The sequence below is a fragment of the Mustela erminea genome, chromosome 12 (assembly GCF_009829155.1).
Source record: "Mustela erminea isolate mMusErm1 chromosome 12, mMusErm1.Pri, whole genome shotgun sequence".
In the NCBI taxonomy this organism is placed as follows: domain Eukaryota; kingdom Metazoa; phylum Chordata; class Mammalia; order Carnivora; family Mustelidae; genus Mustela; species Mustela erminea.
In genome coordinates, this window is record NC_045625.1 from 85,819,956 (window position 1) to 85,836,161 (window position 16,206).

At 49.8% G+C, this 16,206-nt stretch overlaps 1 protein-coding gene and 1 long non-coding RNA gene across 8 annotated transcripts in view; one reads left to right on the forward strand and one right to left on the reverse strand.

Annotated features, from left to right (window-relative positions):
* The window catches only part of LOC116570212, a 95,889-nt gene extending 84,135 nt beyond the window's left edge, over positions 1-11,754 (reverse strand). For 4 of the 6 annotated variants that reach the window (XR_004277329.1, XR_004277330.1, XR_004277328.1 and 1 more), the window contains exon 1: positions 11,322-11,401. This is a non-coding gene — a long non-coding RNA (uncharacterized LOC116570212). Of the gene's footprint in view, positions 1-10,751; positions 11,052-11,321; positions 11,402-11,651 lie in introns of those variants that run through there. The other 2 variants (XR_004277325.1, XR_004277327.1) reach the window with 2 other exon arrangements.
* The window catches only part of VLDLR (very low density lipoprotein receptor), a 32,015-nt gene continuing 27,531 nt past the window's right edge, over positions 11,723-16,206 (forward strand). For both annotated transcript variants that reach the window (XM_032306973.1, XM_032306974.1), the window contains exon 1: positions 11,723-11,827. In XM_032306973.1, the coding sequence (XP_032162864.1) occupies positions 11,746-11,827 (82 nt within the window). In that variant the 5' untranslated portion in view covers positions 11,723-11,745. The remainder of the gene's footprint in view (positions 11,828-16,206) is intronic.

The window sequence follows — 16,206 nt, forward strand, 5'->3', positions numbered from 1 at the left end:
CCATCTGTCTTCATAGTCTGTGTATTATCTCCCATGGGCAGAACCTGCTGAGATTTCTGGAGAGAGTGAGCCAGGAGGCAGGGCCCAGATCAGATCCGGGGGGCGGAGTGAAAAGAAAGGGAAAAGAAGCAACCTGATTGATGTGACTAAAATTCCCTCGCAAAGACAGAAAATAGGACTTTGCCTGCCACAAATGATAACTCCTGTTTTTTTTTTTTCTTTTTTCAAGTTACTAAGAGAATTTCTTACTTCTGTACTCTGCCATAAGCCCCTAATCAAAACAACACAGGGAGATGGGATGTTTTTGTTTCTCTTTTTAGTGACTCCCGTCTACGACTCAGGGGTTTTGCCTAAGAGGAGCCAATGATAACACGGATCCTACTTGGTATCTCTTGTTTTGTTCTGTCATTTCGCTTTTGTCTGGCTCCAGAAAAAAAAAAAAAAAGTGCTAGAAGAACGTCAACTCTAAGAATGGCCATTTGGGAGAAAAGAAGGAGAAACTATAAAAATGTTCAGCGCGCCTTTTTAAAGCCTGTGACGTAGAGTTCATCAAGAGACCTCAGGTACGTGAAGGCATCTTGCCACCTTTAGCGTCGATGCCCATCTTTCCGTATGTGAGATTTTTAACTCAATCTGAGGACACTGGCTTTAACCCTGAAAGTTGATCTATGCGTGAGTTCCTCCAAACTGCCACACGGGGATTAGTCTCCCGAGCGAGGGTCCCCCGTCTCCTCCGGGGAGTAATGATGTCATGTTTGCAGAGTGCTTTGAACCTTCTCAGAAGAAAGGCAGTGTGTGTGCAAAGTCAAGACATTCTTCACACACTATGTAAGACAGAGCCTTCATTTTTTTCTGTTTCATACTTAGAACACTGCCCCTCTAGCCAGGCTACGCTATAAAAGAGAGAGAAGATCTTCCGTGACCTTCGCAGATTTTCTCTTGAATGTTCTGAATAGTCTTTATGCCAACCAGCCCTTTCTCCCTCAGCTCTTTGTTCTTTCTTGGCATCTTTGGCAAAGCCAAGAGAGCAAGGAAGAAATGCAAAGAGACAAAACTAAACCACCCTCCACCCACCCTGCAGTCACTTCTTCCCAGAAAGTTGCCTCTCTGAAATTCCCCAAGAGAACCGCAAGAAATGAATTAAAAGATCTGTTTGTACAGTCATTCTAATTCAATGCATAAACATGGCAGGCCTCCTAAGTATTTAAACCATAATTCTTACCCTTCAAGGTGCTTACTTCTGATGGCAGGAAAGGAATACATTTTGATTGCAGAGAAGGATGTTGGTGATATTGGGGTGTTCGTGTTAAGAAGGTGAAAGGTAAACATTAGATCTAGGGCAAATCTTGGGTATGCCTCTTCTCCCAAACCCCATTATCCCAATTCCTGGATTATCACCCTCTCCATCTCTACCTCTAAAAGACCTCTGATCTGTGCTTCCAAATGGTCTTCCATTATCCCAATTCCTGGATTATCACCCTCTCCATCTCTACCTCTAAAAGACCTCTGATCTGTGCTTCCAAATGGTCTTCCATTATCCTCTTCCCAAAGCAAATCCAAGTCAATTTACGAACAAGCTCTGATTGGGGTCATTAGCCATCAATCATCCTTCCTTTTGGGTCAGTAAGCAAGAGGTCCCCCTGCCCCATCTCTAGAAGAAAGTCCCTCCAAAGGGTGAAGCTTTGCATCTCCTTCACATGCAAGAATTGTCCGTCCAGAAAAATCATTAGATCCAGCCCAGAAATCTGCTGTAATAAACACACCTTCTGAGAGAGTTCCATTTCTCCTGGATCAGGGCAAACAGTTCTTAAGATCTCAAAATAGAATTCTAATCTCTAGGAGGTGCTAATTCTAGTCCCACGGTGGTGGGCACAGCCGCAGCTGTGCTTTGTGATCCTATCAGATCAGCTGAAATCACAATTCATTTATGTTCAAAAAACATACTTTCTCTCCCACACAATTTATTCAAGGGTTCCTTTAAGATGGCAGTGGAAGACCCAGCTTCTGCTGGAAGTGCTTCTCCAAGGACAATGGACTCCCCTTAACTTTTTGATCTGTCTGGCCATTCATTCCCGACTTCTGACTCCAGGAATCATTAAGTGGTCTTTCCTCTCTTAGACGGCAAACTCTGTCATGCCTCATAATTGAGTGGGCACTCGATAAATGAACGCTATAGTGCTCTGAGGGATAATGCACTTCCTATTGGCAGCAAATCCGGGAGAAACTTCCTTAGAAGAAAGCACTGTCAATTACCACTTAACAAGCCTGAATTTTGGCTCCCAGAGAAAAAGCAAACAAAACAGTAACAGCTCACCCCCAACAGCAGCCACATCGCTATCTGGCCCCTGCCCTCCAGTCCCCTGGCAAGTGGCTGGCCCCACAGCAGGTCCTTGTTGGTTGACTAACTCAGAAAGGCTGGAGAACGGCGATACGTAATCCATCACTGATAGGTGGACGTCAGCTGGGTGCCTGACCGTCTGGCTCTGCGGAGCGGCTGACCTCCCGTGGTCTTTGGCTCTCTTACAGCTCACACATCGAGCTGGGATCAGAGATGTCAGCCGGCAGCAGGAGGCACAGAGAGGCCAGGGAGGCCATTCTGGAACACTAGCAGGGGATTTGCTCTTTCCTCTGCCGCGGCCACCCCAACTTCCCTGACTCCCCAGGGGGAGGCCTCTTCCAACCCAACTGCACTGCCTGCCTTCTCTGCTACCCTGGGCCTGGCGGAGCTTCACGCTGGACACCAAGTGATCCGCAATTAGAATGAGAGTCACCTTGGAAGTTCACGCCCGGGCTCCATGTCCAAATTGGTTATCAGATTGGTCTAGAGTAGAATTTCAGTGTGGATATTCTGGAAAGCTCTCCAGGGGATCTGCACGTGCAGGCCCACTGCCTGCCTTCATTCCAACCCTCGGCCCACCTGCAATCCCTCTGCCTTTTACAGGGGGCGCTGAAGACAACAACAACAACAAACATCACTTCTGACAATAGTACCTCACAATTCCTGGCCTTTTTTCTTTTTTTTTTTTTTCTTTTTTTCTTTTCTTTTTTTTTCTTTTTTAGATTTTTATTTATTTATTTGACAGATAGAGGTCACAAGTGGGCAGAGAGGCAGGCTGAGACAGAGAGGGGAAGCAGGCTCCCTGCTGAGCAGAGAGCCCGATGCAGGGCTCCATCCCAGGACCCTGGGATCATGACCTGAGCCGAAGGCAGAGGCTTTAACCCACTGAGCCACCCAGGCGCCCCTCCTGGCCTTTTTTTCTATGCCAGGCACTGCTCCAAGCGCTTTACTCATAGGAATGCCCTGAATTCTCATAAGAAGTGGGTGCATTTATCATTCTTATGTTTCAGGTGAAAACACTGAGGCATAGGAAGAGGTTAAACAATTTGCCTGGAACTTCAGAGCTAGTCGGTGATAGAGGCAGGCTTTGAACCCAGGAAGACTGGCTCCAGCACCTTCTCTCTCAACCATTCACCTATGCTGCCTCTCCATATTCCAAGCACAAAGGCTTTCAGCAATCACAGAGGGGCCCTGGGATCCTGCATGGACATAATCATCTACTCAGAGAACCGTATTTCTGAATACACATATCTGCTCCCACCACCCCGACCAGAAACCTTTGATGGCTTACTAACTGTTCACGGGATACAAATCCAAGCAATATACAAACACCTTCCTCGATTGCACTGGGCGAACCTTCTGGTATCTCCTCCCACCGTCAGCCACTCTACCCTCCAACAATTCCAAATGACACAGTTCCTTCCCACCATAGGACCCTAACAATAGGCTTGAGAACAAGGACTGCCCCCTCCACGCTGCGGATATGGTTGTTATCGGCATTCCCACTCCTCGTGAGTGTGTTTCTGAAACAATTTAGAGATGCTAAGACAAAACCTCCCCCAAGATCAGGGTTGGAAGGAAGCGTCATCATTTAGAAACTCAGCCTTTCAAGGGGGTGACCAGCAGTCTAACATGAACGTACACCAGATCCACAACAAGAAAACATAAGCTACACCAACTTTCACCTTCACAAAACTTAAAGCTTAAAAAATGAAATGATCGGGACGCCTGGGTGGCTCAGTTGGTTGAGCAGCTGCCTTCGGCTCGGGTCATGATCCCAGGGTCCTGGGATCGAGTCCCACATCGGGCTCCTTGCTCGGCAGGGAGCCTGCTTCTCCCTCTGCCTCTGCCTGCCTCTCTGTCTGCCTGTGCTCGCTCGTGCTCTCTCCCTCTGTCTCTGAAAAATAAATAAAATCTTTAAAAAAAAAAAAAATTAAAAAAATGAAATGATCGTGATGAAACGATACATACTTACAGACCCTGCTGCATTACTCACAACTTACAGATTAAAATTCTCACATTCTAACGAGCGTTTCCATTCTGTTGGCTCAGTAGTGCCACAAAGCCCCCACTTCCTTAGCAACCCCTACTGTAAGAGTGTTTTAAATGCTGTAGTACTGCATCCCAAAACCTCCTGTGAATTGCAGTTACAGTGAATCAGAATGATCCAAATTGGGGGCAGAATCTTAGGAATTAGTTATCACGAGTTCCTGGAAAATAAAGTGAAACTGGTCCAGAATGTCATTGTTCTTTCATTCCTTTTTTCATTCCTAAAAAACAGGTAAACCCAAACCCAACACTTTGCAAAGTATAGGATTCCCACGAGCGCACAGTGCAACTGGACGGTGGACATCCAACAGAGGTCTGCTACAACTGAAATGTAAACCACTTGCGGTTTGCTCTCCCTTTTCCAGGTCCGTACATCTCCCCGCCCTCTGAGCCTGCATTCACATCTGTTTTTCTACTGGGCGAGACCCAGCTTGTGCCTTCTTTGTTCAGAGAGAGAACATCTTTCTGTTGGGCCACCTAAGTTCCAAATCATGTCCCCTGACCCTACTCGCTATGTACTACTACACATTACAGAATCCTCTGACTTCTCTCTCAGTCTAGCTCAGGATGTTTCGACTGTGATACCACTGACATTTTGAACCGGACAGATGATTCTTTGTTGTAGGGGCTGTCCTGTGTTCTGTAAGCTGTTTGTTTTACAGCAGCCCTGGGCTTTACCCCCTGTAAGTCAGCAGCACCTGGGTCATTCCCCCCACCACGCCCCAGGCAGCACAACTGAAAAACTTCTCCAGACATTGCCAAATGCTCCCCAAGGGCGCATCACTCCCAGTAGGAACCCCAGGTCAGGCCTCATGCTCAACCCCTTTTGGAGTTTCACTCCAGCTGTAAACACTTTCCCGTGTTGGGCCACATTTTTCCCCCTTTCTGAAATTGTTCAAAAGCAAGCCTGCAAAAACCGCCCTTGGCCTTGGGATTTCTAGGCGGTTTTCTTAGAATGTAACCCTCTGTAGGGGTTCCTTTGTACTGAGTCCATAACAAGCATTTGATTTCAGATGAGGTAGGGGTGGGGAGCTGGCTTGGCCATGACTCACAAGAAAGCAGCTGTTAGAACAGCCTTCCTGGTACCTGCATTCCTTTTGTGAATGGCCTCCAGGAGGGAGGCGACGGCCATGTAACTTCCACTGGACGGTCATACCTGCAGTTTTGCCTAATGACTTACAGGACGCACCCTACCTCCCTCAAGAGGCCACCTCTCTAAGTCAGTTACTTGTTACGAACAGAAAACTCGGTCCAAACGGACATAGGCAACAAAGAGAACTTACTGGCTCAGGTAAGTGAGAAGTCCTACAGAATCAGCGCTTGCAGGAGAAGCTGACCTCCACCTGGGCTGAAGGTCAAGTTTGGGTGCCATCTCTCTGAATCTCTCAGCCTCTTCTCCAGGAGTCCCCTGGCCTTCAAACTGGCTTCCGTGGTCATGGTACAATCACCATTCAAGTTCTGGTCCAAGGTTCATACATATTGCTTCCAAGATTGTGCCTTTCTAATGAAGCAGAAGTCCTGAGCGTCCTTGTAGCTGCACAGATTTGAATTAATATGCTTGGGGCTGAGGCGTCCCACCCATGGGGCCAGGACAAGGCCAGGGGCTGATGGGTTGAGACCCTCGAATCAATCACAGAGGCTGAAGGAGCTTATGCTGGGGACTTTAGAACTGTGGTTCTCAAAGTGTGTTCCCTGACCAGCAGCTTCAGCACGGTCTGGGGACTTGTAAATAGGGATTTCCACCACCCACCCCAGACGTGCTGAGTCAGGCACTACAGGGTGGGGCCCAGCCATCCTTGTTTGAATAAGGCCTCCAGGCGATTCCCATGGAAGCTGAGGTTTGTGACCAGCTATAGCCGGTTTAGACCATCAAGCCTTCCCCACAAAGTCTGGAGTGGGGTGAATTTCACGCACTTCACTGGGCTGTCACACAGACAGAAAAGGATACAGTGGAGGCATCAGAAGTTACAAAATCCTTCAAAAGGGGAAAGTTCATTTCACATCTTCCTGTGGCACCGCCATAGGGTAAGCAGAAATTCAAACTAGCAACTGACCTGATGATAACTCCTGCTTCCCTTCCTGGCTGGCAATTGGGGCTTGAGGCAAAGCAACACCCAACATCACGTGTGCATTTTTTGTGCGCCCTACCCCACTCACCCCGGAGAAATTGGACAAATACACGAATGCATATTTGAGAAAAGTAAAGCTAGTTGGCTGTTCAAACTGCCTCGAAGAAGGCATTCTCCATGAAAGTTTCTTAGTCATGGCTCATCCTGGGAATCAGCCGGAGTAAGATTACATACGCAGCCCCTTGGGACAGACATGATACCCACTGGGTTACGACTTCCAAGGGAGGAGCTGAGAACCTGCACGTTCCGCAGACACGGCCAGGAAGCCTTATGGATGATGCGGGTTTCTCGAAAACACTATTCTAAGAGATATGTCCAAAGGGCTGGGGAGAAACATCTCACAAAGGAATTCTATGAACATTTCTGAGTGCAAATAACAGTTTCTTCATGTCCCCTCACTACCAGAGCCTCCTAATTGTTCTTCCTCTAGACCAACCTGCTTCCCAACTCCATCATTCTTCATACCACTGCCAGAGTGAATGTTCTCGAATGCACTGGTTATCAGAGCTCCAATCAAAACCCATCACAACCATGGTTTCCTCCAGGGAAGAGAGCTAGATGTGTTCCCAGGGAAGGACTTAGCTAGGTGTTACTGCCAATATTATATTACCTGGAGGCAGCAGTGGGCATATATATACATATATATATATATATATATATGTATATATATGTATATATATATATATTATTTACAAAAGTAAATTAGCAAATAAAGAGAGACATAACTGTACCAATTATAGTAATGTCAATACAATTCTGTGCCCTGAGAATAAAATTAAATACATTTTTTTTTAAAGTAAAGAAACAGAATATGTCAATATCTCTGGGTATTCAGAGTATGCTTTTTAAAATTCTTTTTCAACGGGGGGCACCTGGGTGGCTCAGTGGGTTAAGCCTCTGCCTTTGATTCAGGTCATGATCTCAGGGTCCTGGGGTCCAGCTTCGCATGAGGCTCTCTGCTCAGTGGGGAGCCTGCTTCCCCTCTCTCTCCACCTGCCTCTCTGCCTGCTTGTGATCTCTCTCTCAAATAAATAAATAAAAACCTTAAAAAAATAAATAAATAAAAATTCTTTTTCGAGACACCTGGGTGGCTCAGTTGGTTAAGCATCTGCCTTCAGCTCAGGTCATGATCTCAGGGTCCTGGGATCGAGCCCCACATCAGGCTCCTTGCTCAGCAGAGAGCCTGCTTCTCCCTCTGCCTGACGCTCCCTGTTTGTGCTCTCTAAGAAAGAAATAAAATCTTTATAATTTCTTTTTCTCTGCATTTTATAATTACTCCTTTGTGAATCACATGACTTAATATTTCAAAATTTAAAGGAAAGGCCATCTCCAGTCCTCACCTCGGCCTACAGAATGAAGGGAAAGTGTTCTCGTGACATCGTACAGGTCTCTGCATAAGCCAGTCCCACTTCTACTTCTTAGCCTTCTTCCCCACCATTTGTCCACTTGACACTCACCCTTGAAGATTTCTGCATCTCTTGCATTGTCCTTGAATACTCTTTGGCCTCTGCTCCCTCTGCTCGCCTCAGTCTTCCTTCCCCATTGACCCAGCACATCGGCCAGGTTAATGCCAGGTAAGGCTAAGCTAACAAAATCCCAGGAGATGAACGCAACACAGATTTATTTTGCATTCACTCTATGTGAAAAGGCTTCACGTTTCTCCTCTGAAGACCCAGGAAGTAAATATTTTAGGCTTTGTGAGCAACATATGATTTTTGCTGCATATTTTTCTTCTTTGTTTAGTTCATTTGTTGCTTTTTGTGTGGGTTGTGGGTTTTTTGGTACAATCTTTTAAAAAACATACAAACCATTCTTATACTCATAGGCCGTCCAAAAACAGGCCACTGGCCGTTTGCTGACCTCTACTCTCTATGACTATTGCCAGATAAATGCAGACAGCGCAGAATTACTCATGAAGTCATTCACACTGGGTCCATGAGACAGTTGTATCTTGCACAATTCTTATCATTAGACAGCAGACAAAAAGCAAGGGTCTCATTCAAGCAATGAAATGCTCCACTCTGTAAATGACACCCTGTGACTTCTCGCAAATACTTGCCTCAAATTCGCCCTTCAGTGGAGCATTTCGACCATAGAGGGGCCAGAAAGTACAACCCTACCAAGTGACCATGACTTGGTCAAAATGATGACTCTACTCAGCTCTGAGTCAACTGCCCTGGGAAGCCTTTTCTGGCACTCTAGTTCCCCAGCCAGATGAGCTACCCTCCCCTATAATCTCACAGAACTTTGAGCATCCCTGGGCTGTCCTCTTTCTCTGCTGTCCCCACCAGATCCTGAACTTCCTCCAGTTGGCATCTCCCTAGGCCCACTGCAAAGCACAGGCCTACCTCCCAGGGATGCCCGAAGGCTGTTGCCTCCACAAAAATATAAATGTGATGGACTGTGGGAGTGAATGCTTGCCTCTGCGTTACCTGAAGGCGTCTGAATCTAGCACTGTCCGCCTTCCTGAGACCATTTGGTTCAACCATACCCGGCTCCTCTCATGATCAATTTGGTTTGGTGACACGTTATTTTCTGTATTAAGTTCCTTTCTTCTTATAATTGTTTTCTCCTATCACTGCTTTGCAGAGAGCTGCTCCTTGAGGCCACAGAGCGCTCTGACTTTACGTGGCTTAGTTTTGCTCTCGGCTTACAGGTCAGAGGGCAGGCACAGAGAGGCACAGTGATTTTCTTAAGTTACACAGCCAATGAGAGGTCCAGCTAAAAGTTATGGTTTGGTTCAACAAAGCTACCCGATTGAACACATAGCCTCAGCTAAGTTCCCCGACAGTTTATTTATATCCCCTTGGAGGAGCAGAAAGCAAAATACATGTTCGTCAACTGTAAGTCTATTGTACCATATCAGGGTTTAGCTTGTAGTACCCATGCACTGATCTCTGAGAAAAAGACTAAACGCAAGCCACACGGACTGTTTATTAACCATGTGCTTTTCCATATGGATTCCACTCACCCCTCTACCACCTTTCCTCATCTGCAGATCTTTCGGATCCCTGAGAATATTGAAGGCAATGTGCCCCAAAGGTTTTACCATCACACCTTAATGCCTGTTAGGAGAACAACACCTACACGCATTTTCACTACCCAACGGCGTAAGACAAATCCGAATTCAGTTTCACATGCAATATGTGCACGGCTCTGTGGTTGGAACTAAATGGACAATCACGGAGTGGGCAAAACAGCGTTCGGAATGAGCGATAGTGTAACCCTCCACCGACACAGAGGTAAGCCCCTTAATGTTTATCGGTTAGCCATCCTGATGTCCCCTGTCCCCACTAAAATGTATCCTGCAATATTCCTCCTCTGCAATTTTCCTTTTCTTGCCATCTCCTGGATACAGCAAGTTCCTCATAAACATCCCCTCTGATGGCTAGCCTTGACAGAAGCCTAGCAGCACCAGGGCAAAGAGAATATAGATAAGCCGTTCCCACCACGTCCCCGATCACCAAAAGAACACCTCTAGAACATGGTCCTATTGAATCTGGCAAAGTTTGGGTTATTTTCAACCTGAAAATAACTTAAAAAAAAAAAAAGAAAAAGGAAAAGAATAAGAAAATATGTAAACCCTTTATTTAAGATGGAGAAATGGCTCCTTGTGCGCTCCAACTCTTGTTAAGTGCTTAATAAACCACCCGAGACAGTGCACCTCAGCCAGGAGAGAGTGTGTAGAAAACTAAAGTAAACACACACACACACAAAACAAATTACAGGCTCAGGTCCTGCAGTGCACAAAACAAGAATCAGTCCTTAATCGGAATCTTGCCCTACTTCCTTTTTTTTTCTTAAGCCTTATAATTAAATGTTACAAAGTGTATCCAGAAGAATAAACCTAGGTTCCCCCTCCCCCCCCAACAAGAAAAGGTTAAGCTTTTAATTACAGGCCCTCAAACTATCATTTTGTGCAATTAGCAATTAACTCTAATCGTTGATGAGTGAATGCAGGGCTGCGCTGGCAATCTCCCTCCTCCTAGCCTGGGTTATTTCAGTCCCGTTCTATCCCAGAGAACAAGCCACACACACACACACACACACACTCACTCACTCACTCACTCACTCTCTCATTGAAAAACACATTCAATTTTTAGCGAGAACGGCATCTCGGCGTGCGACCGAGACAGGCACCCCGAACCCCACCTCGGAGCAGCCCAAAGGTGTCGAGCCCGTCCGCTCCATCACTTTCAGGTGGAGCTAGGAGGCCTGAGGAAGCCGCTACCTACCAGCCTCACAGGACCGGCCTGCCTTTGGGGGCGCAGGAGAGGGTGGCAGAGAGGGAGAGAGGGAGAGGCTCGCTGCCTCGGGAAGCCGCGGGTCCCCCCCACCCCGGCCGCCGGCCCCGTTAGCGGGCGGGCGGTGGCAAGAGCAGCGCGAGTTGCATCAGCGCTACCCGCGGCCGCCGCTGCCTCGGCCGGGAGGGTACAGTAGGGACTGTAGGGAGCGCACCACGGCTGCGGCGGCAGGTTCCCGAGAGCAGGAAATTAGGGCAGGCACCGGGGATTGGAGGCGAGGGCGGCGCGCGAGCCAACCAGCGGCCGCCCCGGGCCCCCGTGAGCCCCGGGCGGACGCGCGGAGCCGCCGGGCCCCAGGAGCAGCCCGGGTGGCAGCGGCGGCCGCGGCCACTCACGCCCGCACACACACACTCCCGCACCCCCGCGCGGGCACCTGGCTGCCCGGAGCTCACGAGAGCAGCGCCTCGTGGCGGGGGGAAGGAGGGCTGAAGCCGCCGCTCCCCCCACCACCCCCCTCCCGTCGCTGACCACTCCCCCTCCTGCCCCCTCCTCGCCGCTCACCCCGCGCTCCGGCAGCCGCCAGTGTGGGTGCTCCGCGGCCGGCTCCGCTCTCTTCTGCCTTCTCCTCTGCTCTCGGCTCCCCACCCCCTCTCCCTCCCCCCCCCTCCTCCCCTCCCCTCCCCTCCTCTGCAGCGCCTGCATTATTTTCTGCCGGCAGGCTCCGCTTGCACGGCTGCTGCGGCCCGGGGAGGTGGGTGGGTGGGTGGGTTGGCTGGTGGGGAGGAGATTGTGCAAGTTGTAGGGGAGGGGGTGCCCTCTTCTTCCCTGCTCCCTTTCCCCCTTTCTAACTCCTTCCCTCTCCTCCTCCCCCTCCCCCCTCCCCGCCCCCACCTCCTTCCTCCTTTGCGAAGGGCTGGTAACTTGTTGTGCGGAGCTAGCGAGCGGCGGCGGCGGCGGCGGCGGCGGCACCATCCAGGCGGGCACCATGGGCACGTCCGCGCGCTGGGCGCTCTGGCTGCTGCTCGCGCTGTGCTGGGCGCCCCGGGAAAGCCGCGCCACCGGAGCGGGTGAGTGAGGACGCGCCCCTCCGCCGGCTGTCCGGACCCAGCCGGGGCGCCAGGGGGCCCCGAGGCGCGGGTCTCCTTTTGCCCACCCCCCTCCTAGGAGGCGCCTCTCCGCTCTGCTCGCCTTCTTTCCCTCCCAACCCTGGTGGCGCCTCTGAGCTGACTGTCAGCGCCGCGGCCACGGGGAGCCGGGCTTGGGGGACAGCGGGATTTGGGGTGTCCTAAAGCCTCGCCTGAACTAGTCTTCATTCCCTTACACTCTGTCCCCCAAAGCCGCTGTTTTGCCCTGTTTTTCAGCCCGCTTGGCCGGGGCTCGGGAATGTGGGCTTCGGAGCCTCTGAACAATGGTTCTGTCTGCTCTGCCAGGCGGAGTGTTAGGAAGGAGGCAGAGGGCCGGGTCGGGCCGAGCGGGGCGCGGGAGCCCGGGGCACGCTCCTGGCACTTGAGGGAGGGTGGGAGTGTTCGGTGGTCGAGGGTGGGCGCCCCCGGGGACGCGGGGCGCCGGGTGCGGGTCCCGGCAGCGAGTCCCCGGTGACGGTGAGCGGGCGCACGTTCGATGGGCGGCAGCCGGGAGGCTCCGGGGAGCCACTTGAAGTGCGCAGCCTGCGCACCCGGACTGCGACTCCCCGGGCGCCGGTGGTCTCTCTGGAGTAGGGGTTAGAGGACGAGCGCGGTCTCAGCCAGGACTCCCCGCTGGGTGTTTCACCCCTTCTCCCCGCTCCCCCCCGCCCCCCTCGCGCCGTGTTTGTAAACCTCTCGGGTCTCCAGTGTAGCTGGGCGGGGGTGGGGGGGCGAGCGCAAGGAAGACTTAATCAGGTTAGTTTGCTGATCTTCGTTCCCGGTGAGATTTCCTCGAGAGGAATTGAGTCCTAATCTAGTGACTGTGTAATTAGCCTTCATTCCAAACAATAGATCAAAGGGAGTAGCGCGAGAGAGCTGGTGTGTGGCGCTGGGGACTACTGCCGAGGGCCCCGGGTCTGCCGCACTGGGCCCGGGAGCCCGGTCCTCGGCCACTCTCCCCGTGGCAGCCGCACAACTTTCCTGGGCAGAGGACAGGAAGCCCTTCCACAGATTCGGTCCGAGTCCCGGCGCGCCCCTGAAGTGATCTTGACTGGATGCGGCGGGCCCCGCTGGCCAGCTCCGGGGAAGTGGACAGAAGCTGCCCCGATCCGAGCACCCATGCCAGAGTCCTGGCTCCTACTGCCCGCGGCTCAGGAGGCCCGCCTGCCTGCAGTCACGTGGCTCCCGAAGTGAGCCAACTTGAAAGTGTGCGGTCAAGCCCTCTCGGGCCATACCTGGGGGGTTCGAAGCCTCCCAATGCCCCCCCTGCCCTTTGGCTCGGACTGTCCCGAGCGAGCGTGTGAAGCTGGGACGGGCTTTTCTGCCCTCTGCGATTGGCTGGCCGCCCGATCACGTTTGGGTTGGTCACATGGCTCCGCGAACTCAGCATATAGCAGCCCGAGAAGTGGGATCTGTGAGGGAACGCGTAGCACCGGACAGGCTCCCTCGCACTGTCTTCCCAAAAGCTTTCCCCGACCTGGACTCCCGGAAAAAGGCGGGTCGTGGAGACAGCCTCTGACGGGTAACAAACCTCAGGGCCTGGAAAAGGCCTGCCTACAAGAATTTTCAGACTGGAACATTAATCATTAATGGATGAGCAATACTAACTTATTAAATGATTTCTCGGAATAGTACCATGACTTGTATTATACTTTTCGTGACATTTCAAAAGACTAAGGTATACCAGAAACTCTTGATAACCAACCTTCCTGGAAAGGGTTTTTTGCTGCATGTTTTCTTTTAATGTAACATGTAAAACTTTCCCTTGGAGGTTAACGTTATTCTGTAGAACGCTGCAAATGCCCCTAAACTGCTGAAATGAGTTAGTTGGCCTTGTATGAGGTAGGTGAGGGTCCCTTTGACTCCCTGTGTCCATGTGAAATATGTGACATGCCATGAATAGTGAAAAACAAAAGCCCACGCAAGACATACATTTTCAAAGGAAAGGGGGCACATCGTTTTTTCCACCGGATAGAATCTGGGATTGGCTGAGGAGGTACTGATCTTACGCCAACCCAGACTGACTCCTCTCTGAAGTTCAAAGCCCCAGGGTGTGTGAGTTGACCTTTTGGTCCTGGTTTTGTATATATCCCTTCTTCTCACCCCCCTTCAACACCCCACCCCCCCACCCCACGCCAAATACTCTCATGGTACTGGTCTAAAATACTCTAGGACAGGGCAGGAATGTTCTCAGATCCTGACCGAAAACTTCAACCAGGCTAACAAGAGTAGTTGCAATTCAGGAGTGGAGTTGCACTCCTGATTGCAAGTCCTTGGGAATTCTAGTACATTTCTAGTACATTTCCTCCAGCCTAAGGTAGTCAAGATTAGGATGTGGGGTACCACATATTCATTAAAGCCAGAGCCTAGAAGAACAAAGATTTTAGGAAGGCTGTTCAAAAATGGCTAGCAACTAGCAGAAGAGGAGACAGAAACTTCTCTGACTGTGGGGAAAGGTTCATGAAGCTAGTAGGACTAGCTAGCTTAACCCAGAGAGAAGAGAAAATAAACTTAACTCTCATCCCCTTGGAGCAAGGGAAACTGTGACAGTGATCCTAATCCTCATTCAACCATAGAACAAGCTTGGGAGGCAGGATTCTTTAAAGGAAGATCATCCGGCAAGTGACAGCTTCCTGAAGTCCGAGCCCCTCCCTCCCTCCCGTGAATGGGCCTGTTGCTCCCTTCACATGACATTTAGCTAGAATGTCCGTCCTGTGTTGTTTTGATTCTCGGCTTTTACTGCTTGTGTCCCCAGATTCCTTGTGTGTGTATAAAGGCCAGGATCAGCCGGGCAGCCCAGTGTTGTGACTGTACTGTGATCAATTGCATACTGAAGCACTTAGCATTTCTAGCAAGGTTAATTATGGCAGTCTCCATGCTTCAAAGCAGTGAGATCCTGATTTAAGTGTTTCTGCCTTTCATAAAGTTGAATAACCATAAATTCTATTTCACTTGAGCAGTTTAACTACCATTTTAGAAGCGATGAAAAGTAGCTCCAAGCCCCTTCGATTCCAGAATTATCAACCTGGTGAGACTTCACAAGAACTCCCAGAGTAGAACATGGCCATAATCAAGGGAACAGGGAGCTCCCAGATATATGGCGTTGGGTTTCCATCCAAAGGCCTAAAGACTCAGAGCACAGCATACATGTACGGATAACTCATGTTAAATACCTAAACTGTTCTCTATTTCTTACAGAATGTGAATGATGCTGTCCTTTTTGGTAGAAGGACGAATGATCAAGGATAGGCAGTTACCTCTTTGACCTTCAGTCACAGTTAAATTTACTTTGGAAAGCTACCTTCCCATTCTAGCCTACGAGAAATCAAATGGCGTCCAAGGGCTATGATAAGGTCTGCAATGATGTTTATGATAAATGTACCTGCCTTAGGAGAGCCTCTCAGGGAGGGATGCTCTCCAGATGGTTAATTGATAGACTCAAAATTGCTTACTATGTTCCCTTCTCCTCTACGTCCACCTCAGAAGAATTCTTAGGGCACAACACGGACAGTACTTCCAAGACAAAGGGTCCAAAAGTACCTTCTGCACAGGTGATGGGCGGGATGTACCTGTTGAGCAGAAGCAGCCAGGGACAATTTTTTGTGCCCAGCTAAAGAATTTTTAGCTAGCAGATTTGAGGACTGACAGCTTGTTAGCTTTCAGGCTCAGTGTGACTTACCTCTATCAGAATCCTGCTTGATAATTTCACTTTGCATTTTTCAGTTGGAATCTGTGTCTCTTTGCTAAGCTCTTCTGTTGGTTTAGCAATAAAAACTCTATGTCTGGTTAATACCACCTGGTTAGACACACTAGCCATGCTGCAGGAAGTAAAGCAGATGGCAGGTGATACCGTAAAGTTAGCGTACTTCTTCCTTCGTGTGATGTGTCCTAGGAAAGCTTGGGCCTGCTGGTTATTCAGGGGCTCTAAGTTAAGCAAGAACATGCATGCCTCCCAGGTGCCATGATATTAAGGACAGAGATTATGCAAAAAAAATAAATAAATAAAAGTTGGGGGGGGGCCTTAATGTTTGCTTGGAGAGCCTTTGATGACTTTAAATTTTAGAAATGCTCCAGAGCCGGTGGAGGAGGGGAAGGGTGTGCACACTCTTGCATTAAGAAGTAACTTTGGAGGCAGAAACTTAAAGATGGGACCACTGGCTGGAGTGGTTGATCTTGCCACCAACTTGGGTTCTGGGTTGGCCCTACTGGCTAGGAGCCTTTATGTATATAGATATGGTTTTGGGGACTGGAGGGGCGGGGCTTGCGAGAGATGATAAAACCTTAGTTGATAGACAACATTTGCAAACTACTTCACGCGTTAG